This window comes from Globicephala melas, chromosome 12, assembly GCF_963455315.2.
Source record: "Globicephala melas chromosome 12, mGloMel1.2, whole genome shotgun sequence".
In the NCBI taxonomy this organism is placed as follows: Eukaryota; Metazoa; Chordata; class Mammalia; order Artiodactyla; family Delphinidae; genus Globicephala; species Globicephala melas.
Genome location: NC_083325.1, coordinates 3296280 through 3323203, shown reverse-complemented (window position 1 = coordinate 3323203; position 26924 = coordinate 3296280). Strand labels below are relative to the sequence as shown.

Genomic DNA, 26924 nt, shown 5'->3' with positions numbered 1-26924 from the left:
AGGTCCCAAGAGCCTTTACCATCCTGTTTTGGTTTTTTTGTTGTTTTTTTTTTTTTTTTTTTTTTTTTTTTTTTGCGGTACGCGGGCCTCTCACTGTTGTGGTCTCCCGTTGTGGAGCACAGGCTCTGGACGCGCAGGCTCAGCGGCCATGGCTCACGGGCCCAGCCCCTCCGCGGCATGTGGGATCTTCCCGGACCAGGGCACGAACCCACGTCCCCTGCATCGGCAGGCGGACTCTCAACCACTGCGCCACCAGGGAAGCCCACCATCCTGGTTTTGACGTGAGACTGCTGGGGACGCTGCACTCACAAATGTCACAGGACAGCTTTGCAAGCCAGCACAGAGGTGGCCCCAAAGAGGGGACATCTGGGGATCTCCAAGAAGGGGAGAAAGCAGCAGGGTCCCAGAATTTGCAAAGCAGTAAAGCATCACTAGTAAAAGCACCTTGTCTCCAAGAGACGTGACCAAAGTTCAGAACTGGGTACCACCACTCCGGGACCTTGGGCAGGTAACTTAGCCCCTGGAAGCCTCGGTTGGCTCATTTGTCCAACTGGGATACAGGCTGCATTTCAAGGGGTGTTTAGAGGCTTAACTAGGACAATGCACACAAGGTCCATGTTTCAATGCCTGGTACATGGTAAGTCCTTAGTAACATGTGGTTCTTATTATTACTGTTGTTGTCATAGAAATTCTCTTTTGAGTCTTTATACGCTTGAAAACGAGAAAAGATTTGCTTGGAAGAGCTCACCTTTTCTCATCTTCCCCAAATCAGAGATGAACACAAGCTGATGAGTCCTGGTGGACCATTCACCCTCCAGCCCATGCAGAGGAGTTCAAAACGGAAGAGAGAGAAGAGGGGAGAGAGAAGAGGGTGGCCAGGTCCCGGGTTAGAATCCACTGTTTCCCATCAGCAACAGCTTTGGAGTCCAGCCACCTGCATCCCCAAGCGTGGCTACCTCGCTCCCATGACAAAGCCCAGGCGACGGTGGCAAGAACATTTTCAGAAGGACAGAAGGACCTCATGGGTTGACACTCTACCTGGTCGCCCTCCCAGTTTACTGGGAGGACAATGGAATCCCGGCTGTTTCAGTTTTCTGAGGGCAAGAGGGGAAGCCCTATCAAACCTGAAGCGCTGGTACCCAGGTGTCTGTCGGAGGTTGGGCGTGGAGAGTCTGTACCTCCAGCGGGTGCACGGCGCATGCTCCATAAAGACCACACCCTCGCGCAAATTGACTGCCAACGGTGGTTTCCTCCGCATCACCTACTCCGCTGCCACCCAAGCCCTCCTAAGTTTCTCCGACGCCTTGGGAAACCAATTCAATGCTACCCTACCCCCACTGTATACCTATAACATCTTTAAAGCATAAGGCTTGGCACAAGAAAATTTAAAAATAGACAGCTCTACATTTGATGCTAAATGCATGTATCCCTTAGGAAAATGTATATGAAACTTTTCCCCTCTCCACAAAAACCAACTTAGCTTTTAACCAGCGCCACCGAATTGACTGCAGGCTAAAATCAGCTCATGGACACAGCCAAAGCCGGTCCGGCATTGACTTCTAAGAGCCGGAGGGCAGAGCGCATGCGTGACTGTGTCCGGTTTCCTATGAACATGAGCAACTTACTTTACTGGTACTGCAGCAGGTCACACACACACACACACACACACACACACACACACACACCCCACTTAGAGTTGGGTCTGGTGGGCTGGTCCTGTTTAATAGAGAGGGGTGAGCTCTGTGTAGACTGAGGAAGGTAAAAAAGTAAGGACGTGCTCAAGCCCATGCTCTTTGAAGGGTAATTCATGTTGTTGCCGTTGATTTTTCGTTGTCCACTGATTTTACTTCCAGGGCAGCTCATCACACTGGGCCTAGAGCCTCACAAATGAGACCTTTCCTTCTCGCGAACACAATGGTTGCTAATGTATCCAATTTACCGACGTCAGTACTTCACAACAGCACTATTTTCAAGATGCTTTTATATTTATTAGAAACGATATATTTTTTTAATTGCATCAAAACTCTTTTGATGGCTTGGGTTTGGGTTTTTTTTTTTTTTTTTTTTTTTTCCTTTCTTTAAGGACCCTGCATTTGGGGTTAAGGGCAGTAAACAGTAGCCAGTCCTGATTGGACAACAGCTGTTTCTTTATGGGAACCTTACTTGCCAAGTAGCTGGACAGCAATACCCATTTGGTATTCATGGGAAGTACTTGCTGAACAATAATGACAGTAATTGCCTCTGATTCTTGTGTTTACAACACTGCCAAAGTATCATTAGGGCCTTATTTATAGATAATAATGCTTATTAATCACAAGTATTTGAATTTTGGAATGTATTAGATTAATATTCTTTTGTACCTCAGTTCTGTACTAATGCTGTGAAAGACATTTACTGAATGCAACTCATTGGGAATGCTTATTTTGAGCTGCAAAATAATGTGTGTAATTTGCAGGTGAAAGATAAAGAAATTACATGGCTACCTCTGAACAGCCTCCACCATGATCAATGGCCAACATGGAAAATTAGGCCTTAACTCTAAAATGAGAAAAAAAGGAAGCAAAATAGATATCCCTAGAGGTATTATTTCCAAAAAATCTTGTAAATTCTTATGACAGGAGAACTTCCCAATAATGAGTCTATTATCTTGTTTTGCCATAAATCTTCAGTGGATGGCATTATTTCATTGAAAAGGGTCTGGGGTGAGAAATAATGAGTGATTCTGTAATAATTCCGCGTTGTGTAAGTTTTTGGAGGCTCAAGGAAAAAATAGGGTAGTATGACTAGACTAGTAATTGTAAATAGCAAAAGTACAATCTTAGGTTTAACTGCCCAGTTGTTAAATATCCTTCATTCACTTATTCATTACATTTTTCTAGATGTTTACCTTCTGTGCAAGCAAACATTAAAGCTCTAAGTATTTCCCTATTTTTAGGCGCATCTAGAAGTAGGAATCATGAAAAATGTCAAAAGATTATCACACGTTTTCATAATTTCTGTTAGTGTAAGAAAACAACTTTATAAATAAATATAAAGCATTACTCACCTATAGTTTTCACCTGGCCACTCCCTCTTGTTATTACAGCAAATATGAAATCAGCAATATTTTTTGTCTGGCATACATTTTATTTGTTCTTGGAGTAGCTTATGTGTTAGAACAATATTTCAGTTGTTTAATTAGATGAATGCAAAATGTAGTGACATCATTTTCCAGAAATTTTTGAGAAAGTAAGCAAAGCTCATTAATATAGATTCTAGGTGCTATTTTTCAAATAATATTTGCAACTAGATATCTTTTTAAAAATCTCCTGTAATTAAGGTTTACTAATGTTCTCTAAACTAAACCCAAATCTTATCCTACTCTACCAAAGACTACTTTAAAATAGTCTATGGACTAATTACCACCTACAATACATAACATTTTCCTCTCATATTTTTGTCCCACAGAGAAGGTAAAGGGACTGCACCTTTGAATTCAAATTATACAGAGAAAATTGTCCTCCCTAAAAGACCCTTGAAAACGTGTTCAGCAGATGTTTGCGAGTCAGAGCGTACAAGATTCTAATTTATTAAATGTATAATGCTAACATTTTAATCCATTGCTAAATGTAAATAACTTCAGCAATCCCAGTTGGACTATTTGACATTAATTTATTTTACAATATGTGTGTGTCTCCTCTCATGGGGCTAAGTAGAAAGGTGAACAATTATCTAATAACTTCAATCAATGTACTCAGACGAAGCTGGAAAGTCAGCCCCCTCCACTCTCTTTATTTAAATCTAGTAACTGCCTCACCTGGAGGTCCATTCAGGTGTGTGTTCCAGCGGTACAATGTGGAATCAAGCAAGATCTTCTAGAACTTGTTGCTAGCTTACAAATTTAATCACTATAGATAGCCAATCTAGACTGTTCAAATTTCACTCTCTCTCTCTTTTTTTTTCTTAATAGCTAGGCTGAAGGAAGAGGAGCAATGCCTGAATTCTTCAAATAATTAATTAAATTCTCTGATTTATTTTGCCTTTGGTAGACATTGCCTGGTTTTCTCTTTAAAAGATGCTAGTAGTTGGATGAGGAAAGAAAATAAATGTTTTGAGAGAGCACAGATACATCTCACCTCGATGTGTGTCACTAACAGTGTCTAAACAGTGAGGCTGAGTACCTGAAATCCCCCTGGGTGTCGTTCAGAACCTCACTAAAGCAGTCTCACCCAACTGCTTACAGACTTAAAAAAAAGGCGGGGGAGGAAAGGCAGAGACGGAGGGAGGGAGGAAGTAGAGGAGAGAGGAAGAAAATGGTTAGTCTATGAAGCTGGAGTTTAAATTTATTAAGAAGATAATTCACTGTGAAACTGGTTTCACAGAGTAACTTGCTCTCCACCGACATCTGAGCAGTTTTCTAACAGCCTGGTTGGCTATGAAACTTGATATCTGTCAACATCTTATAGTTGCCCTGAGTTAATAAGCTTTTTCCCTTCTTTTCTGTAACTGACAAATTTTTAAAAAATTGGATCTTGGATGTCTACATTCTAGGGAGTTTTATCTGCTATATTATAGTTCTGTCTGCTTTTCGGCCACAGAACACCAAAGTATTTATTCTTACAAGTCTTTCTATATACGTAACTTGAGCTTACTAAAACAGTCCTTTACTCACTTCATTAATTAAATCGACAGAAAAGATTCTTTTACATTTTGGAGTGAATGACTCTTTATCCAAATTTTTTAATTCACGTTGTGCAATTTTAGATCATTATATAGCCTATGTCTCCTATCATACCACACCATCAGATAGAAAACGTTCTAAAATAAAAGACTAACTTATTTTTACAGTTGATTTTAAACCCCATCTAGAGTAAAATGTTTTTACTTCTTTCCAAGGATTATTCTTTTTTAAAATTTTTTCATTTGTGGTATTTCCATCGTTTTAATTTTTTTAAGAAATTAAAAAACAAACCTCAAAAAGCACTTCGGCTAAACTGATTTTTATTTTCACAAGCTCATCACTAATATTTAGACACCACCGATGAGTCATCAGTCTTTGAAATACTCTGAAATAAACAAGCAATAAATTACATGTGGGAATAAATACCATCATAAACACCGTGTATGTTTTTCAGCAAAGAAATGTACGTTGACATAAACATAGGAAAGCCAACAAAATATTTTGTAATATCAGTAAAAATAACTCTCATTACATGAGAGAGCTCCTATCACGGTCCTCAAGAAAATTTCAAAACTTTATCATTTTGATTCTTTTTATCAATGAGGACAAATAACTTTTCAAGCATAACCTTCAGGTATAATATTTCTTTACATTTGCTCAGCGTGAACAGGCATTTGGATTCTTGCCAATGTATTCATTTTAACTGTAATTCTTATTTCAACCAAAAAAAAAGTCTTTGAAAATGCAGAGATTCAAAATACTATGTAAAAAGAGGCAAATAAGTAAGATGTCATCCCATATTACACAAATCATTTCAAGGATAAACATATGCCTCCAACTTGCTTTTCCATTTGGAATTATCACTAGACTACTGAATGTCTTTTAATGACATAAAGGCCCACAGAATTAAACTACTTAAAAAATGTTTTCCTTACAGCAGAATGGAAAATAAAACTAATGCTCTTTTCCATTGTGTGCCGAATTGAATTTTTGTTCGAAGACAACAGTATTTAATTTGCAGGGGAAAAAAAGATGAAAAGTACCTGAATTTAGATAGAATGTTTATATTTTAAATTCTAACGTATGGTGCCCTTTTTTATTTTATGTAAAATGAGTCGTTTATAGTATTTTTAAGTGGAACGTGCTGCAAATATTAATATTGTGCGTGGATTTTTTTTAACTGACTCCTGTGGTGTCATCTACAGCTGGCGCAATTCAGATTTCAAAAGAAATTTTGAAATTTTTTTCAATAGGCATAAGATTTACTCACTCTTCCTCTTATTTTAGGACTATCTGTTATAGAATGTATTGTTACTCGTTGAAGTTTGGTATAGTACACATGGGCATGTTATATGCAAATGTATTCAGTTGGGGTATGTATATATTTTGTTATGTTATGTACATAAACATCTACCCTCGTGCATATGTATATTTACATCATGTATAAATATGTGTATATTACCAAAGGGTCCTATACTGAAGGAGGAGGAGCTTCCAAGGGACTGTCATACAATATTTTAGTTAACTGTTAACTGAGGCTGTTTTCTACGAAAGTAATTAGGTTTGCTTTTTCTCACAGTCCCAAAGGTGGGTGTTTATAGACATGGTTTACTTATTACTGTTTTCCAAAAGGCTAGTTTTTTAATCTTATGTCAACATATGCTTCAAATAAATGAGTGGTTCCCCCCCCCTTCACCTTGCCCTTCTCTTAGGAAGGCCTATGGGCAAACAGCTTGATAAATAATTCAAAGAAAAGCTGAACTTTGAATCCAAAGACAAAAGCTCATCCTGTTAAACATTGACATTTTACCATTAACCTTCTTTACCAAAATTTAGCTGTCTACACATTATCTTATGAAAAGGAGTGATGGAAATAGTATCAAGATACTAGCTGGTGAGGGTCTCTTGAGGTGAGTGTGAGTAAATTTCACTCAGAGCCTTTCTCCAGAACAGGAGGTCTTATAGTGAATTGTGGCTAAGAGTTAAACCACATAATGTCCATTTAAATCCAAGAAGCAAAAACATATATACCAATGGTGTTTCCAAATTAGTGAAAATCCCCAGATGCAAACATTAGAACAAAAGAGGACACAAAGTATCTATAAAGTTTATTTTTAGGATCCTCTGAAAGTCACGTTATCAAAACTACAGGTGGGCAACTGGGTTCCTATTTTCAGTGATGGAGAGAAATATTTAGCCTTTTCTGAATTCCCTCTGCCCCGTGTTTCCCCTGAGAGTTGAACAACTTGGATAGGCTAGTTGATGTTGTAAGAAGGAGGGATTTCACTGGGCCCAAGTTTTCTATTAGGCTGCTTTCCTCTTGTCTAATAAGAGATAACTGACAGCCCTGTTCTGTATGAAATTATGAAAATCAGAGATTGGAGGAAAGGAGAGTCATTATTTCAGAACTGAAAAGGTGTGGGTGTCTGCACTCCCCGCCCCCCCCCAAAAAAAATTCCCATCACTGGAAAGGAGCCCGCAAACTGGCTGGCAGGTCAGCTAAAGAGACCCACAAAAGTGATTTTCAACTGGTTCCTACCTCCACCCTATGCCTCCCAAAATAATAAAAACAACCTCCACGCAAGCCCCTTTGAAGGCCAAGACCGAGAGGAAGCAGATACACAAGCCCCTGAAACGTGGCTTCCCAGTGGGTGAAATCCCGTCTCAAGGGCAGGCAGGAGCCTGGAAAGGCTCTTGGTCGCATTTCTCAGCGGACACGGTCCCTTTCGGCTCACCCTCGCTCACGTGAGTCCGGGGGATCCATGAACATGCCGGGACCCCAAGAGGGATCTCTCTGGGGCTCAGAGGGGATGGAAGGTGGAGAAAGGAGACGCCCGCGTGGGGGGGCGGAGGAGCTCTAGGTGGCAGATTTAGATCTCACAGCTGCACCAGAGCATCCCTCACCGCCTCCTGCCCTGCCCTGCGCGCGCACCGCACTCCCACGCACGCCGCCCACGCACGCAGCCCTCGCACCCGCGCACGCGCGCACACACACACATACACACACACACACACACACAGCACCACGCACATCGCACCTGCACACACGCACAGGTACACTGCTCCAAGCCGCTCTCCTTGCCGCTCCGCAGGGGAGCCCCTCCGGGCGCCCGGCCCTGCCCGGCGAGCGGACAGCGAGGCTCCCGGGACTCCGGAGCCCGCGGGCCGGGAACGAGGCGCGCGGCCGCTGACTCCGGCCGGGGTTGCCTGGCGCCGACCCGAGAGGGGTCGGGAGCGGGCAGGAAAGGCCAGGGAGGGGTGACCCGGCGCGATCCCCACCCCACCCCTGGCTCTCCTGCCGCCCTCCTGCGCCCTCCTCCAGCCGGCTCTCCCCCCGCCCCTCCGCCGGCAGCTCGCGTGCGGAGGGGGCGCTGGCTGTGCGCGTGCGCGCGGGCCGGGCGCGGCCGTGGGCAGCGCGGGAAACCCACGCGGCCCGGCCACCCGCGGGCGGCGCGGTGGCTCCTCCGGCGCCGGCCTGCAGGGGGCGCCGCCCTCGCGGGGCCGCGGCCTCTGGCGCGGAGGAGGGGCCGCGAGGCCGGCGCGGAAGCGGTCTCGGCCGCGCGTCTCTGGAAGGTCGCGCGGAGTCCGGAGGCTGGTGCTCGCCCGCAGGACGGGGACGGCGCTTTCCCGCTTGTCACCAGCTAGTCCGCTCTCGTGTCCCGCGGCCGGAGGGGGACGGGAGCTGGCCGGGGAGGTCTCCTCCTGGCCGGTGGGCTTTGCCTGCCTGCTCGGAGCTCTGGGTGGGGAGCAGAGCTCTTCTCTAGCGCACGGCCGCGCCGGGCATCGGAAAGTTTCCTACCAGCTGGGGGACGGAGGCGGACGAAGTGCGAGCCTGCTTCCAGGCTGGGACGACCTGAAAGTACCAGAAGTGCCGCCGGCCAGCCGCGCCCCCGGCTTCCCCAGCAGTCACCCCCTTTCCTGTTCGGGCGGGCCCTGGGCCGGGGGCCGGGGAGACCTGGCAGTCCCGCCGCCCGCCCGGTGGGCTTCGCGCCGCCACCCACGGGGACTGCCCGCCCTGCAGCTTCGCTAGAGGAGGACGGTGGAGCCACGATCCCAGAGGAAGAGTCCGTGTCCTCGCAGGGCACCGAGGGGTCTCGATCAGGCCCAGGGCCTCTGCAAATACTCCAGAGGGGCGCCCGGGCCAAGAGTACCCTTGGAATAGAACCTCGGACTCCGGGGTGTCCACGTCCCTTTCTCACTTCAGAAGTTCACCTGAGCTTGGGGTGGTGACTGTCCCCCGTCCCGATCGATACGGACCCAGCAACCAAGGCCAAAGGTGTGCAGACTTTTTTTTTAAGACCCACATCTTATAAACGTGAGATTTTTTACCAGGCAGCACAGATTACTTAAAGCGTACCATTTCTCTGCGATCCAATTTTATTAGGATTTACTCTCATTTGTGCTCGGCTTCTCTGGGGAAATAATGCTTTGATTAATGTAATCCTGGCCCGGGATCCGCCACATGCCCCTCGCCCCTCTCCCAAGAGAAAGGGCCTGTTTGACAAACAATAACAGAGCAGCAACTCTTGCAATCTGCCCACACCTTTGGGGGTGGCTAGGGAGAGGGTGACACACGATCCCACGCCGTTTGCTAAAGGCAAGGGTGAGAGGAGGGAGCGGGCTGTGCGAGGGACGAACTTTCCAGACGCAGAGCCGCGGGCCCCGAGGCGCGGGGGCTCCAGGGGAGGGCCCCGGTGGGGTGCGCGCCTGGGTGCCTGTGCGCGCCCGCCCGCTGGTCGCTCCGGCCGTCTGCCTCTTTGTCCCCAGCCACAGGCCTCGGCGACGGGGATCTGCGCGCTCCCCGTGGGCAGCCCCCGGACCCAGGGCGCGTCCACAGCGCCCACGCGCGGTCCCAAAGCATCTCGAGAGCAGATCTTGGGGGAGAACCGGGCACTGACCCGAGGCGCCCCGCAGCCGCCAAAACCTTGGCCAGAAACCTGGAACGCGGGGCCAGATTCAGCGGCTCTCCTCCCGCACCGATGCCTGCGCCCCTCCAGCCGTGCACACTCGGACACAATGCGGATCCGCCGCTAGCCGCGCTCGCCCCCGCGGCAGGCGGAGAGCGGGCGCCCCTTTCCCGCTCGTCCTGCACCTCCCGCGCCGCCCGGCCCCCGCCCCGAAGGAGAACAGCTCAATTACGAAAAGAGCGAAGGCAGGAAATCCCAGGCTCCAAGGCGCCCGCCGACGCTCCTCTGGTCCCCGTCCCCTTCGCCCCGTCCCCACCCCCAGCTTCCCCAGCTCGGGGGGGCGGGGGGGGCGGGGGCGGCGGGGCGAGGGGTCCTGCCCTGCTCCGCCAGAACAAAGCCCGCCGCGGGAGGCCGCGGCCGCGCACCGAGCCGGTGACAAAGGCGGGCGGGCGGCGCCGAGCTCCACGGCCGCGCTCCGCCGGCGGCGGGCGGGAAGGAGGCCTAGAAGGTGGGGTGCGATGCGCACCGGCTGTTCCTGGGCTGCGGCATCTCGCCGCCTTGTCCCCGGTGACCGGTTAGGGTGACTCAGCGTTTCCCTCGTCGCTGGCCCGCACCCCGTCTGGTCTCTCTCCCCTTTGTGCCTCTGGCCCCGCGCTCCTCGCTCCCTCCCCGCTTTCTCCGCCACCTCACTCCTCCTCCTTTACTCCCTCTCCCCTGGCCTTCTCGCTTTTAATCGCTTTCCGTTTTTCTTTTTCCCCTAGAAAAGCAATGCTAATTCGACTTCTGAAGGCCGCTCAGGGTGTTCAGATAACAGTCTCAAAGTCCTTGCCGGGCAGTGTGTACGGAGAAAAGGGGAGGAATGGGTCCTCTTCATTTTATTATGCAAATTGTGCTCTCAGTAAAACAAAATGCAGTCTAAGGAAGCAGAGCTCGGCCCTGGGACCCCCAGAAGCCGCCGCCTATTCGAGAGAAGCCGCTTCGGAGGGCCGCAAATCACAGCAGGGGGCGGGCAGGGGGACCCTGCGGCTGCGGAAGAGAGACACTACCACCACCACCACCCCCCGCGCCCAAAGCAAACCTTTCTAGGGAACGTCCCAATCTGACTTCCTAACCCTGGAAAGGAATCGCTTGCTGGACCCTGGCACTGACACCCCAGTGTTTTCGAATTTTGGAGACTTGAATAGTCAATGTTTTTCCAAGTGAAGTTTTACTTGTTTTGTTTCTGCGATGTGAATTTCAAATAAAGGGAACAGAGCCTAAGCCATTTGGACAACACACGCCTTGACTTCGGGAGGTTTTTTGCACCCTGATATAATATTAAATTAAGAGCTGAGGGCTGTCCAACACCACTGTAAGCTTGGGACCCTCCCCTTGGGCTTTGTTGAGAAACCAGCCTCCCTACCTGAAATCTGGGGGGAGGAGGTGGGCCTTCAAAGCTATAATCAGACACAGAACTTTTAACTGGGGACTAACAAGCCCCAGTTGCATGAAGCTACAATGAGCAAGGTCATTTAGTTCTACCGCCAAAGTCTCTTTGCCAGATATTTTAGTGCTGGAATTTTATTGCTGCAAACCACAGAGTATCCGAAGTATCAGTTCTCAGTGAATATTGGTACTGTATTTTAAAAGTGAGCAGCATAGCCAGCCTTGAAGACCCCCTAGGGCTAACAGTCCAGGGTGAGCCTAGGGAGGGAGCAGGGCAGGGAAGTGGGAGCTTCAGCGTCCACAGGAGAAAAGACACCACAGAAGCATCATTTGGGGGAAATGCCCAAAAGAGCAGCGTTCGGCCTGATGAGCTGCAGTCTGCACCCGGCTCCTCAGACAATAGCTAAGTTCAAGTGTTAAAAAAAAAAATCTAAAAAAAAAAAAAAAACAGAGGCACTAAAGTACAAGAATTGCTTTTTCTGGTGTGCTACAGACATCCATCAGTAGACTCCCTGGTTCCAACCCAGAAAGGAGAAGCTATACAGGGAAGCTGGGGGGTTCTGGGCAGGGCGTGTCCTCAAGGAAGAGAGGAGAGTTCATTCTGTTAGGGCCACAAGCTCAAAAAAATCCAACCACCCCTCTGGCAAAGCTGAGTTAATATTTTGTTTTTAAAAACACAGACACAAAAACACCAAGTTGACCTTGGAATATTTTTCTAGCCAGACATACCCACATGTTTTTGTTAATAAATCATCATCATCACTCTGGTCAATCAGCTGGGTTCCCTGTTACCTAGCCCTGTGAATTTAAATTCCAAGAAGACCACTGTTGGTGAGGGGAGGTGAGGGGGGGACAGGCAAGAATAGCCCATCACATTGTGTCAGCCACGGCTTCCCTAGCGATTGGTAGCTTTCATTACCAGACTTGTCAGGTGCACGAATGCAGCTACAGTGAGCAAACTGTTGGAAATGGGTTGTTTTAAAAGCATACACTCGATGACCAACTTATCGTGCCTTCTTAATTTAGATTCCACAATCTGAGGTGGTCTGTAGTTTAAAGCTGTCTTATAAGCATCAGCAGTAAAGCTTCTTACTTGAGGGTGAGAAATCACAAGTGTCTGAATTTATCATTGCTCCTTTCAGCCCATCTAAGAGAACTAAGTGCTTGCTCCTTTCCTGCAGATCAGATAAATCAGTTATCAAAGTGATACAAAGAACCACACGGGAGGAACCATCGGGACACTTCCCAAAACTTAGCAAGACCAAGAAACCACCCACCCACCGCCCAGCCAGAGGGCAAATCCTCATTTCCACCCAAAAGCTACCACTGAAGAGCCCTTTCTTTGGACCTAGCACACAGTGTGGATGGTGAGTATGCTACACGTTTTAACTTGTAACTGCAAACGGCAAATGTGCTTCTGCATTGCCACGGCACCGGACGGAGCACCTTATCATTCTCAAATGGAAGCAAATACCCAGTTTGTATTCTGTACATCTGACCCAGGTAATGTTCTTCATTCTCTCTTTTGGCAAAAGCAATTTCACCATCCCCAACAATTTAAAGTGTGTAGCTTTGTCCAGCTCTTTGGATCTTAATTCATACCCAGCTTGATTGTTCCCACCTCCAAATCATTACAGAATGCTAACGCGGTCTCTATAATATGCCAGTTCTCGAATTAACTTGTTGCTTTACCCAGAATTATTATTTTCTATTTCCTTTACTCGAGGTAACCTAAGGTTGTAGATATCATGAGTAGCAAGCTTTTTTTTTCTTCCAGGTTTTTTTTTTTAAGTAACTTTATAGAAAAGGAACATACAAAGCAGCCAAGATAGTAACCATCCCAGTGATGGTTAGTGAAAAGTGATACCAAAAAGTACGTTCCCAATATGTACAGTTATTGCTTAACTATTGCTTTACAAAATGCCTGGCTAAACAGAAAAGTGCCCTTTCTCCTGAATAATTTTAAAATGCATTTAGCAGCCCAGGGCCTGCAAAGTAACCTAGAGCTTTGAGGCATTGGTCTAGTGCGTGTGCATCTCCCCCAGAAGTCTTTTGTCTGAAATGTCCGGAGAGCTGAAGAAAAAGCCATGTTTGGGTTTCTTCCATTTCCCACTTTGTGTTATTCGCACAGACCTGATAGTACATTTCCTGACTCTAAATGTGAGAGCTCCTGGATAAAAATCATGGAATTAAAATGTTTTTTTAAAGTGTCTCCTTTGCATACGTTATTCCCATAATCTTTCAGCCCTCCTAGATGCAATACCACTTAAACCCAAACCTTGACTTTTTCAAGTTAGTTTCAAAGCAAAACTTCTGGCTGGAACCTGGCTGGCTTGGAGTAGAGTTTGAAAGGATAAGATGTCTTTCCCGCTCCTCCAGAGGGACGGTAGAGCCTCCAGCCCGGGGCCCTTCCTGCAGGCTCGGTGGCATACTCACAGGTGTGGGGAGCCGCTGAACAACGGAAGCCAGCTTCTCACAAGCCACTCATGGCTTCCCTTTCTTAGGCTCTCCAAATCTCCTTGGGAAAATTGTCAGTGACAAACTGACTAATTCCTCAGAACCGGGCAGGATTTGCCCTTCACTATTTTAGGAAGTTTTCCACGTATCTTTTCATCATTCCCCACAGTAAAGTTCAGTCTTCCTTGTCTGTATCTAAAAATCTCTGAGGCGGAAAGCCTGTGCTCTCTTAAAACTTTTCTGCAACTGTGTTAAGTCATACTGTGCCAAAAAGTTTCAAGCGCACAGTGACCTCTCAGGGATGGCTATTTTGTATTTTCCCTTTTCCCTAACAAGCCTTTCAAGGATAAATCCAAAATCTTTCTACAGCCGGAGGAGGTATGGAGAATTAAAGGAGCCATTAAATATCAAATGGAGTAAAAGAGATCCAGGATGCCTTGACTAGGTCTCCAGGAGCTGGATTTTTATTTAGAAGTCAAAGCCTGCATCAAGTTGAAGAATGTTCACTATTTAGTAGATAATATCTTTAGAATGTATTTTTCTCTTCTTGACTGTTTCCCAAAATATACAACCCGAAAGCCAGCTTCTGAGGTAGCTTACTACATACCCCTAATAATTCTGTAAAGTGTTTTTGCTTTCACAGCCCAACTCTGTTTTCCAGACTTACATCCACTCTGCGGAAAGAAATGGAGGAATCGTTTTTTGAACTGTTTTTCTTTCGGGGCCATTTCACAGAAGGGGCTGGGTGGGAGATGGGGGGGCGCTCCTGTCCTTCTATTTTAAAGCGCTGTGCTCCGCAGTGAATTCACTCCTCGTTGTGAATATGCATAGAAAGGTAGGGGCATTTGTTCCTTTGGCAAGTTTGGAAGAGCAGATTTGCTTTTGAAACAGCTGCATTTTACACGGTACCTGCTAAGACGAGTCAGTGCGCCCCCTGCTGACGAGTCAAGAGTGCGACTCCCGAGCACTTGCAAAGTTTATTTTGTTCAGTAAACCGTGTCATATAAAATTAACAACAACAAATAAAATTAGCTTATATGTTTCAACTGTAAAAGTCCAAAACAAAATAAAGCTAGTTTTGGTGGCGCTAGAAATCTCCATCTCGGCTTCTTCTCTGGCTGAGCCAAGGTCCTTTTATCTAAAGCCCAGTGCACAAACATATAGCTTAATGTGACCAGTGTTCTTCCTTTTCTTTTTCTCTCTATGGCAACCAATATGCTCTGCTCAGAAATGTTCCCCATCAAGGAAACAAATGATCTTCAGGGAGCAGCTCTATATGGCATCTGGTCCAATGGAGCACAGAGAGTTAACCTCAGTCAAAAGCGACGCTGCCGGGCACGCAAAACAAGGAGCGGAAAACTGGCGATTCTTCCCCCCTCCCCAAGTGAAACCTGTTCCTCCTTCCTGAGAAACCATTTCATTGATTTGGCATCAACTGTTTCCAAAGAAATTACAAATTTCAAATTGCAAGGTGTTCCAGAGACAAAAGTGCAATAATATTCCAGCTATTTGATTCTCACCCCCTCACCACCCCAGACATGACTTCCTCTAAAAAGAACAAAACCAAGAACCTTTTAGGATCCTCTCCAGCCCATTTCACTACAGTAAGTAAGGTTCTCACATGGGCTTGGACTTGGCCTAGCTATTTCCTCCAGCCGTATTTCTCGAATTAACTGCACCTAGCAAGCAAGGCACTCTTAATTTTTACAAAACCCAGGGACAGTGGCGAGAGTCGGGGGGGGGCGGGGGTGAGGGGGGCAAGGCCGGCCGTCAAAAATAGAAAACAAAGTAAAACACTATGCCACGCTAAAGCTCCAGCCTCCTTTGGGAATGAAGTGTAAGGTGTCCGGGTTAGTTTTGATTGATCACCCTCTTTCTGATGGCCTTTCACTACCGAGCTGGGGGACTGCGGCTTGCGGCCAGCTCCCCAGACGCGGCCTTAACCAGGGGGGCCCCGACTTCCTGCCACTTCTTCATCCCCTGCCTCCTTCTTCTCCAGCTCTCTGCCCTCCCTTTGCCAAGCCCCCCTCCCTCACTCCATCCCCCTGCTCCCAGCAGGAATCCCTCACCCCAATCCCAGGCAGGCACACGTAGTTCAACACATCAGCATTGGCTACAGAAAAGGGGTTTCTTTCCCTCTAGTCCTGATTCTCTAGAAAAAAGAAACCCCAAAGCAAGAAATATTTATAATACTGCGTGCTTCATCATCACTTCTTTTTCTAGGGCCTTTATATTTCCCTGACAATCAACAATTAAAATTAATAGCACTCTCCTCCTCCCCAGAAAAAAAAAAAAAAAAAGTGAAGTGTCTTGCCGTGGGGAGCTTTGGAATGAGGCCATCGTTTTATGTAATATTTTAGCAGGGTTGGGTTTTTTTAACTCTCCCCCCAACACTCTTTCCCTTCCTTCCTTCAAAACAGTTGCCCTCTCTTGTCCCAAGCACTGGAAACAAGCTCCCAAACCTACAAGAGCATAAATAAACCGGAAAGGAGGGGCAGAGAAGAGAAAGCAAGGAAAGAAAATGAAAAACACTTACCGAGGAAACTTCCAAGGTTAGATTTTAAAATAAATGAAGATGTTTCATTTAAAAAAATAATAATAAGATGACTGGGGTGGGGGGAGGCATATTCTCAACTCCCCAGAAGCGGTGCTTCCTTAGTCTTGCCTTTCCAGCGACTCCTCTAAGCCCAGCTCTCCACTAGTCTATTATTTTCACCAAAATATATGAAAATGTATGCAAATGAAAATCAGCACTAACTGTTCTCCCCTTGTTATATACTTTGGATTTTTTTTTTCCAGACAAAACAATCACACTCGGCAAAGGGAGGGGACGGATGGGTGGGGCTGGGGAGCGACTGGAGAACTAAGTACGCGAAGGGGGAGGACGAAGGGGACAGAGCTCGGAACAGAAGCGTATTTCTGATTTCGAGGAGCAAGGCGTTTTGGGGGGCTTCCCGTACGCGCACACACACCCTCCTTGAAAAGAAAGAAAGTGGATGTGTGTAAAGTGGATAGCAGAAGCGTTATCACGTTTCATCAGGCCACCTGAGACTGCTTTTGAAAGCGTGTACTGTGAAATTCATAGCAGTAATTTAGACAAAATCCTCACTGTATATTAATGAAAGGGGCCCCATGGCTCTGTTCCTAACCTCCCCATTCAGTGTAAACAAAACCACGAGACTCTCTCGGTTTTTGAGCCGAATCCAAGCAAAATCGGCAGGAAAGGAAAACATGGGGTGCTGGCACCGGCTATTCAAACGTCTGCACCTGGAGATCTCAGATTTATTCAATGAAATCTGTGTTCCATCTTTCATATAGACATGTACGCATACATAAATATAAAAAGGAACCTTAGGGGGACGCACAGGGAAAAATCCGTTCTGTCTGGGGTTTGGTTACCGCCGCCGTTCAGGTCTATACCTTCGCAATAATGGAATCACTAAAACCTACCTACGAGGGCATCTCTCCCCCCGGCCCGGCACGCAGGAGCTGGACCAGATCCTACACAAATGCTACGCGCCCACTGTTCATCTCGAGATCTCGCAAGGGCTGCGTGTCTGCGACTGGGCTGGAGAGCTCCGGCTCTGAGTACCCCTAACTGCGCTCAGGAGAGGAATTATTCGCGGGAGAAGGGCAGCCCCGAGCACCCCGGCGGCTCCCCGTCTGCGTCCGGGGCGGCGGGCAGGGCCGGCGCAGCGCGGCCGGGTGCGGGGTGCAAGCACACGCACACTCATTAGGGACGATGTATTTACTGAATGTCCGAGTCGGGTTAGTTCATTGGAAATCCCCGAGGAGGGTTCAATTTGCCCTTGTTTTCGTGGCCACTTTCTCTTTTTTCTTGGTTCGCTGAGGCTCCTCCGTGCAGCGTTTCCGCTCGGCCGCTTCCCCCCACCCCCTCTTCTCCCGCCCACCCCGCGCGCTCCCCCTCCCGGCCCCCTTAACTCTTTCCGCCGGGTTGGGCTGAGAACGCGCTCAGCGCCGCCCGCCGCAGACCCTCCGAGGCCGGAGAGAAAGAGAAAGCCCCAGCGTGCCCAAGAATACCGAGCAGGCGAAACACCGCTAATAACGACCGCACCGAAATAAAGAAATACACACACGCACCCGCACACAGTGTGAGCGGTGGAGGGCGCGGCGGGCGGATCCGCTTCCTTAGGCCGCTCCCGCTGCTGCAGGCTTCCCGACGCCTTTGGGGGTCGGGGGGGGGGATCGGGGGGGGTCGGGGGGAGACACACTAACGGTGTGTCTAGGGGGAAGGTCGGCCGAGCGCTCCGCCGCCTGGCACCCCGGGACTCGCAAGGGCACGCGCGATCCTCGCCGGAATCCCGGCGGAGGGGGCGGGGGAAGGGAGAGGCGGGGGTGGGGAGCGCGCTGCAGCCTGCGGTCCTTCTCGCACGCGCGGGCCCGGCGCTGGTCCCGGGCTGCAGGTTTCCCAGACTATGGCATCCGAGAACTTAAACAAAGGGGGCGGCTGCCGGCGCGAAGCGGCTGCGGAAAGTTGCGGTGGCGGATTTCCAAGGAGCGCGGCCGCTACCCGGGCTCTCGGCGCCGCCAGCTCCCCCTTCCCACCCCCGCCGAGGCGGGGACGGGGGCCGGCTGGTGGAGGAGCAAGGAAACTTTGAAACCACTGGGGACACATCTGCCTATAGGTATTGGCGTGAATGGCACATCCGTGCCGGGCGCGTTACCGATCTCTGGGATGGGGTGGGGGGCGGGGAGGACGGCAGCACAACGCGGTACCAGGTGGAGTGGGTAGGTTGCTATTTTTCACGATTTTCCCCTCTACGTTCTCCTTCGGACCCCCGCACGCCCCCCGCCTCCTTTCCCTTTCTTCCCTCCCCCTCCCCCTCCCCCTCCCCCTCCCCCTCCCCGACCTATTGAGATGCCCAGAGCCACGGAGGGAAAGCCTACGTCTCGGCCGGACACTAAGAGTTAAGATGTGGCGGAGGGGGTGGCGGAGGAGGGGCGGGGAGGAGAAAGTGGCGAACCGGAGGGAGGAGGCGGGGGGAGGGGGGGACGACAGATTTCCAGCTTCTACGACGCTCTGCCTAAATTAAAAAGCAACCAATCGGAACGGCCGGAAGGGGGGCCGCGCGTCCTGAGCCAGTCATTCCGGACCTGCCAATCACCCAGCGGGTAGCCAATCAGCGGGGGCCCTGGTGCTCGACTTCCTTGTATTTGGGAAAGTGCAGTGGTGGGTGCGCGCTCGCGGCGGAGGGTAAACATTCGACAGTCCCCGCTCGGAGAGGGAGGGACAGAGAGCGAACTGTCAGATCCGAGCGGGCGGGCGAGAGGGCGAGAGAGCGAGAGCGAGAGCGAGAGCGAGGGAGGGAGGGAGAGGGGAAGAGAGAGGGAGAGCGCGCGAACCAGGGCGCAGAGCGAGCTCCCGCGGCAACTCCGCTCCGGCACGGCCAGCGCCAGCGCCGTCGGGGCAGCCTCCGAGCCGTGCGTCGTGCCACTGGAGTTGGTTGTGTATCAAGGATCCCCTATATGCACACACACATCTCCACCTCCACCAGTGCACTCTTCTTCCTCCTCCTGCAGACCTCTGCTGGGAAAAAAACAAAACACCAACCCCAACCATCAGCAGCAAGGTAACCGAGAAACTCGACCTCCTTTTTCTCCTGTTCAATTTTTTTCCTTGTTATATTTGTCTCCTAATTTCTACCCAAAAGGAAAGATGTCGCATCAGACTGTGACTGTTGCGAGGAGAATGAAAAAGGACTGTTGTTTCAGAGGCAACCACGAGCTCCGGCAATAGCAACTTCAGAGAAATGCACCAGCGCCAGAAGTTTTCCTAGGACAGAACAAAACTTGAAACGAGAGGACCGGAGGGGGAGAGCAGGAGCCAGCCTCTCCTCTCCGCACGCGAGCAGCCAGCATCACCACGCCTTCAAGGACAAAAAAAAGTTTTACTACTCCAAGGGGAGACGAGTGAGCTGCGTTCCTGAGGAGGCGGCGAGGAGCGGCCGGTCGCCGGTCGTCCACGGTTTGGTCCAGAAGAAAGGAACGGCTGCTTTCTTTGTTGCCTCCAGCGAAACCTCCACTTAGCAGGTGGACCGAGCCCCGCGCCCCGGCAGAGTCCGCGCTCGCCCGAGGACAGGAGGAGGAGCGCGAGCCGGCGCGCCCGGCCAGGAGCCCCGGCGCAGGCCCGCGCCCCGCCCGGCGAGCCCCGCTGGAGCAAGCCGATCGCGCCGGGGCTGGGGGGCGGCCACGACCCCCCCTGAGGGGGGCGGCCACGGAGCGCGCCCCGCCGAGAAGCGAGCCCCCCTCCCCGGAGCGCGGCTCCTGCGGCGGCGGCTGCGGCGGCGGCGGCTGCTGACCAAGGCCGGCCGGCGACCCCCGCGCCCTGCCCAGCGGCCTTGCAGCTGCAGCCGGCGGCCGCGGCTGCGGCGGCGGGGGCGGAGGCGGCGGCGGCGGCGGGGCCGGCGGGGGCCCGGGGCGGGGGCGGAGCGGGGGGAGGCGGGGGGGCGCGGCGGCGGCGGCGGCGGCGGCCGCGGCTGCTGCTGCGGCGGCGGCGGCGGTGGTGGCGGCGGTAGGGTGGCGGGAGCGGAGCGGGATGGCCACGGCGGCCTCTAACCCCTACCTGCCGGGGAACAGCCTGCTAGCGGCCGGCTCCATCGTCCACTCGGACGCGGCGGGGGCCGGCGGCGGCGGCGGCGGCGGCGGGGGCGGCGGCGGCGGCGGCGGGGCGGGCGGCGGCGGCGGTGGCATGCCGCCCGGCAGCGCCGCCGTGACCTCGGGTGCCTACCGGGGGGACCCGGCCTCTGTCAAGATGGTGCAGAGCGACTTCATGCAGGGGGCCATGGCCGCCAGCAACGGCGGCCATATGCTGAGCCACGCGCACCAGTGGGTGACGGCCCTGCCCCACGCCGCCGCCGCCGCCGCGGCCGCCGCCGCCGCCGCCGTGGAGGCGAGCTCGCCGTGGTCCGGCAGCGCCGTGGGAATGGCCGGCAGCCCCCAGCAGCCGCCGCCGCCGCCGCCGCCACCGCCGCCCCAGGGCCCCGACGTGAAGGGCGGCGCGGGGCGCGACGACCTGCACGCGGGCACCGCGCTGCACCACCGCGGGCCGCCGCACCTCGGGCCGCCGCCGCCTCCGCCGCCGCCGCACCAGGGCCACCCCGGGGGCTGGGGGGCCGCCGCCGCCGCCGCCGCCGCTGCCGCCGCCGCCGCCGCCGCCGCGCACCTCCCGTCCATGGCCGGGGGCCAGCAGCCGCCGCCGCAGAGCCTGCTCTACTCGCAGCCCGGGGGCTTCACGGTGAACGGCATGCTGAGCGCGCCCCCGGGGCCGGGAGGTGGCGGCGGCGGCGGCGCGGGCGGCGGCGCCCAGAGCCTGGTGCACCCGGGGCTGGTGCGCGGGGACACTCCCGACCTGGCCGAGCATCACCATCACCACCACCACCACGCGCACGCGCACCCGCCGCACCCGCACCACGCGCAGGGACCCCCGCACCACGGCGGCGGCGGCGGCGGCGGCGCGGGGCCCGGACTCAACAGCCACGACCCGCACTCGGACGAGGACACGCCGACGTCCGACGACCTGGAGCAGTTCGCCAAGCAGTTCAAGCAGCGGCGCATCAAGCTGGGCTTCACGCAGGCCGACGTGGGGCTGGCGCTGGGCACCCTGTACGGCAACGTGTTCTCGCAGACCACCATCTGCCGCTTCGAAGCCCTGCAGCTGAGCTTCAAGAACATGTGCAAGCTCAAGCCGCTGCTGAACAAGTGGCTGGAGGAGGCGGACTCGAGCACCGGCAGCCCCACGAGCATCGACAAGATCGCGGCGCAGGGCCGCAAGCGCAAGAAGCGGACCTCCATCGAGGTGAGCGTCAAGGGCGCGCTCGAGAGCCACTTCCTCAAGTGCCCCAAGCCCTCTGCACAGGAGATCACCAACCTGGCCGACAGCCTGCAGCTCGAGAAGGAGGTGGTGCGGGTCTGGTTCTGCAACCGGCGCCAGAAGGAGAAGCGCATGACGCCGCCCGGGATCCAGCAGCAGACACCTGACGACGTCTACTCGCAGGTGGGCACCGTGAGCGCCGACACGCCGCCGCCGCACCACGGGCTGCAGACAAGCGTGCAGTGAAGGCCCGGGCGCAGCGCGGAGCGGGCCGCCGCCGCCGTCGCCGCCGCTGTCACGCCGCCGTCGCCGCCGCCGCCGCCGCCGCGGTCGGGCGGGCCGGGCCGCCCTCCCCTCCTCCCAAAGACAGGCCTGCCCGCCCTCGGGGGGAAAGGAGAGGGACGCACCGAGGAGACGTTGTTTGAAGTCCAAGGAAGGAGGGGCGAAACAAACAAACAAAGTCTAGAAATGCCCAGACTGTTTTATATACACGACCGTGGCAAAACCGGAAGAAAAAAGGGGGCGATCGTGAGATCTCGTTTCTACTCTGGTGGGGGTTCGTTTGGGGGCTTCTTTTTAAAGAAGGGTGAAGATGCCTAGCGCCCCAAAACTGCGCTCGCGAGGCTTTTCCCACCCTGAGAAGTCCTACGGGGCGACGGTGGAGAGCACTTAGCACCTGCCTCGTCCTATCCTCTTAAAAACAAACAAACAAACATTTGTTTAAAAAAAAGCATCCCCCCTCCCTCCCACCTCCTCCCTCCAAAGGGCCGCCCCCCCACCCTCGCCTCGAGAGATCCACCGAAACTTTGTTTCCTGGGAGCGACCAGAAAGCAGGCAGAGGCACCGGGTTTAATCAGGGGTGACTCTGTGCTCCCGGACCCTGTTATTCTTGTCCATATCAAAGTCATTTGGGGACAAACAAATTGACTATGAAACGGGAAGGAGAAAAAAAAGAACAATCTCTGGAAAACAAGAAATATATATATATACATATATGTATTCACAGCTTCTGAAATTAACAGACTGATAGCAAAGCCAAAAGAAAAAGAATACGTATCCTCAAAGTAACCTTGGAAATAAAAGCATCTCGAAAGAGCAGAGGGATGGGCGAGGGAGCAGGGGATGTCCAGCGGCCAGTGGGAGAGGCCCCGGCGAATCCGGGAGCGGGCGGGCGGACTGGGCGCGGAGCGAGGCCCGGCATCCAACCCCGGCTTATCGGCTGCCGCTCCGATGGGTGGACGACGCCTAAAGATGCCACCGCTAATATTTTTTTTATTAATATTTTTTATTTTTTATTTCTGGACTGACTCAGATCAAGGGATTTAGAAAGACAGCACTTCTCCGGACTCTTCTCCTCAATCCGTTGCCAACTTTGATTGAATGGGTGCTGTGGATGTGATTATATAATACTGCCCTTTCCAAGCAGTGTTTTTGGTAGGTTTTAATAAACAGACTTTTCAAAAGACGGCAATATAGAATTGTTAGATCCGTTGTTGATCTAAAAATATTTGCTTTATATTTTCATTAAATGACTTCTTTTAATATTTTATTCAGAATACTTATGAACTGCTGCAAAACGGTAATTTATTTTTCCCCAGATCTTGTATTACGTGTTTTTTTCAGACGAGCACAAATCAAAATGAAATGAAAATATGGACAGTTGCTAGGTAATAAGGGTATCTTTTGATGTGATCATTTGATTGTAATTTAATTTGAGTAGTGATTCCATAAGAGCTGATCGAGAAAATAAATTTGTTAGAATGAAATAGTCTGTGTCTGATGCATAAACACTGTGTGGGAAGAAAAGAGTCCTTTAGAAAATATTTTTTTACAATGCAAATCCTGAAGGAATAGAGCTGAGGAAGCCATCTGCTCCACCTAAGGTACATTTGCAAATCTAGAATAAAAGGCAATGACAGAAACCGCTAGTAACTGACCACGTAGTCACTCCTTGTTAGTCTGTTAATTTCAGAAAATTTGTCCCTCCCTTAATTTTAGTGGGTGTTTTTAGTGTTTTTAGGTGAGATTGTCTAAATGCTAGTCCTTTTCTCAGAGATACCTGTGTCCTTTATCACCTTTATCAGAATGTTGGACTACATCCCCAGTAAAAACGTGCCAACTGGTTATTAATGGTGAACACAGAGTTGCTCACCACCACCACCAAAGTTTAGCCTCTCTTTTCCCTCTCATCTCCCCTCCCCCATCATATTGCTACATCTCTTTCCTCTTTTTTTCTGAAGACTAATAGTGGTAAAGAATAGCTTACAAGTCGATGAAATATTTTTATATCAATTACTTCCCATTAATAAGTATACGTAATTAAGTTTAAATTATTAAGCCGTTGGGGGGGGGGGGTGTTTTGTTTGTTTCCTCTATCATATGGGAGAATGTAGTTCTAAACCCCTCATTGTGGACCACACTGCATTACCCTCAGTGTGATCACCAGCTCAGACTTAAGCTTCTACATTTTTTCTGTGTTTCCCTCTTTCCCCAGTATGATTCTGTATTTTCTTCACCGGTGCTGGGGGTTTTCACTTTTTGATCACTCTTTAGATACACCCTGCAGAGCGGTCACATTTATCAAGTTAATGTATCAATATTTACAATGTGGGAAAATGAAAGTGTAATGCCTCAGGTTGTAAGAAACAAGACGCAAAAGGCTCTGCTTCCTTGAGTCCCTTCGTACTGTACTTTAAAAAAAAAAGTATTTGGGGGTGATAAAGCAATGATTTTGTAGATTAGTTTCCCCCTAATCTCATTGAGCTGTCACTCACTTTTTGCGTCTTCTCTCATCTTTACTCCCTCTCCCTGTGATATCAATGCAGGGGTTAAAAAACCCGGAAAACTGTGAGAGCAACAAGGAGCAGTTATTTCTTCCAGACAGACCCTGTGTCACTTTCATAAATCAAGCCCAGCCAGATGGCCGTGTATTGGGTTGCATTATTTTAAACACCAAATCGTACTAAAAATCACAATCATTTTGATTTGTGAAATCTGAAAAAGGCCATATTTATTAAACAGAGAACAGGGAAAAAATGAAAACAAGAAACCACAATTTACTTTTCTTTGCCTTCTCGTTTCCTATTTGTCTTGCTATTGTAATCTCTTTGCCCAGCAAATTTACAACCTGGAGTGGGGGGGTGGTGACAAACTTTATCATTTTTTGAGGGTCTACAGGGGCAAGCACGGAAGGCCTTATTGGAAAGCTGAGGATCGGGTGTGGTTGTTTTTATAGGGTGGATGCTACTGGCGCGTGAGATGAAAACCTATGTTCCCTGCAGGACTGGTAGTGGTTGATCAGACAGAGAATGGGTCTATTTCAAATGTTAGGAGGCATTCGCTTACATGATTTGGCTGACAACAAAAGAACTAACATTGGATTTCACCCTGTTTTCTATTAAAAAGTAACCTTTGCTGTTTACTTTGGAAGAAGCTCTGATTTAGAGGTAGCAGAGTAACTTAGAGCAGCTGGGAAAGCTGGCCCATTTTATTCCATTATTTTGTATTTTTTTAAAGTGAGCTCATGCTTGCACTCCATATTTTTTTTAAAAAATCAACCCTTTGAATGTATTTACAAAATGAAATTCATGGTTGCAAAACAAGTGAGGGCAGATACAACTGAGAGGTTTTGTGCTAAGGCTTATATTGTTACACATGTAAATAATGAAAATATTGTTATATATCACCAGATCTTTTTAATGAATTTGGTCATTGTGTTCCTTTGTAGCGCAAGTGTCTTGTGCTTCGTCAAGTGTTCGTTTGTTTCCTCCATTTCAGCCCACCCCCTCCTCCCCTTCCAACTCAGAGGAAAGTGACAAAGTTCTGTTCCATCAATCTGGCTAATCCCAAGCTAGGCCCATTTATAGTTTGCAGTCTCCCGTGGCTTCTGATCAGTTGTCCAAGCTACAGCCATCTCATTCACCCAATCATCTTCCCCTGCAAGTCTGGGCGATAAATCATTCAAGGTGTATTTAAAATAGTCACTTTGTTGTTGTTGCTCTGCCTTTTTTTTTTTTTTTTTCTTTAAGTACTTAGCCAAGGACTACTTCTTTGTTCCAAAACCGAACTATTCATTATTGATCTTAAAGATTCCCTTTGCTTCCCTGTAGCCCCCAGTGTACGCTCATTACCATGCTCATAATCTGTTTTGTATGAATGGTTTTCAACATTCAGAGAATAATCGGTTCTAATATTAAATGCAGTCTATGCTATTGATAGTTTTATCGATAAGTGTAATATTTTAAATAATTTTAACAATTAAATTTGTTTTTTAAATTATATATTTGTAAAGTATTTATCCTGTTGGAAGCAACAATATATTGTTGTATTTATTCGTTTATTTTTGTAATAAATGATCAACCTCTTCAAGCTAAATCAAAAATGACACTTTTATATATTTATACCAAATGCATTTTAAGAGATGGCCATATTTGCACCAATTTGTATGTAAATAGAGTAGAGATCCGTCATTAACTTGTAGCTTTCAGAACTAAATTGAAGGAAGAAACATTCTCTCCACACTGAGTTTGGTTTGCCCAAGTTCCAGGGTAATTAATCAAACTCTAAAATGGATGCAACAAGTATTGGCACTGGATGCAGACTTGAAATTAATTATTTAGGAGGTGGACCTGGTTTTTTTCAAGGCAGAAGGATAGAAATGAGAGAATCCACTTCTTTCATGAATTGCACATGACTGACTGGACCTATTAGAACAGATGCTATGTAGCAGTGATAAAACCTAGTACCTGGCTGTGCTCAGATGTCTGTGGTGGGGAAGGGTGTGGAAGGAGAGTTAAAACTTGGAGGTTATCGGTGACCCAGAAGCAAGGTGATGTGGAAAAAGAGTTGTGCTATGGTTTTTTGAAAAAGTGGACCCTCTTAAAATGGCTCTGAGTGAAGAATGGCTCTCTCCTGGTCCTGTTACAGCAGAAGCAATCAGTGCAGGTGTAGTGATGGTGGTCGTGGTCGTGGTCGTGGTTGTGGTTGAGAGTGATACTTGTAGGAAGTGTAGGGGTCACCTCTCCAGCTTTGCAAATTCTGTAGGTCACTTGGTCATCTCAGTTCCTCAGAGCGGCTGTTCCGAGGGCCCGAAGGTCACCCACGTGACCTCCCGGCTGATGGAGCCCCACCGTGGGCTTGATCTTGATTTCAGTGAGGAAATTGGAGGGCTCTGGGTTTGCCTCCTGGACTTTCCAACCTAGCAAAGGAAGCGGCGGGGAGGCTGGAGGAGACGGGTGTGGGCGGGGCGGCGGAGATAGCAAGAGGGGTACTTGTGTAATCAGATTCTTTGATTCTGTTAGCCTGGCTCATGGCCTATTAATTAGATTACTGTCTCTTTCATTCTTGATTTCACATCCGTGTTTGTTCCTGTCTCCTAAAATGCGGGCGCGAGCGTGGCAAGCAGGAGCCTATGATGTCATTGCCGGCCTGTGGCGGCCGCCTGGCCTTCTGGAGGGCTGTGGGCTGCGTTCTGTATGAGTCGGATCTTCCTTGAGGAAGAGTCCTCCTGGAAGTGACCTCAGAGGGGTCTGGGAAGAGGGCAACCGGCGTGCTCGCGGCGGCCGGGTGTGCGCGCGCTGCGGGCCTGGGGGCGCGGGCGCTGGGAGGAGGGCGGCGCGGGGTCGCGGCCTGGCCCCTCCACCCT

General features: G+C 50.1%; 1 protein-coding gene and 1 long non-coding RNA gene across 15 annotated transcripts in view; one reads left to right on the top strand and one right to left on the bottom strand.

Annotated features, from left to right (window-relative positions):
* The window catches only part of LOC132598216 (uncharacterized), a 66344-nt gene extending 50127 nt beyond the window's left edge, over nucleotides 1–16217 (bottom strand). For 4 of the 14 annotated variants that reach the window (XR_009566126.1, XR_009566127.1, XR_009566122.1 and 1 more), the window contains exon 1: nucleotides 15986–16215. This is a non-coding gene — a long non-coding RNA (uncharacterized lncRNA). Of the gene's footprint in view, nucleotides 1–15985 lie in introns of all 14 variants that reach the window. The other 10 variants (XR_009566113.1, XR_009566116.1, XR_009566118.1 and 7 more) reach the window with 6 other exon arrangements.
* A 3722-nt stretch (nucleotides 16218–19939) lies between these two features.
* Nucleotides 19940–26496, top strand: POU3F3 (POU class 3 homeobox 3). The gene has a single exon (XM_060309543.1). It carries the CDS (start codon nucleotides 20006–20008, stop codon nucleotides 21524–21526), a length of 1521 nt encoding a protein of 506 aa, XP_060165526.1. The 5' UTR covers nucleotides 19940–20005; the 3' UTR covers nucleotides 21527–26496.
* The last annotated feature ends 428 nt before the right edge of the window (nucleotides 26497–26924 follow it).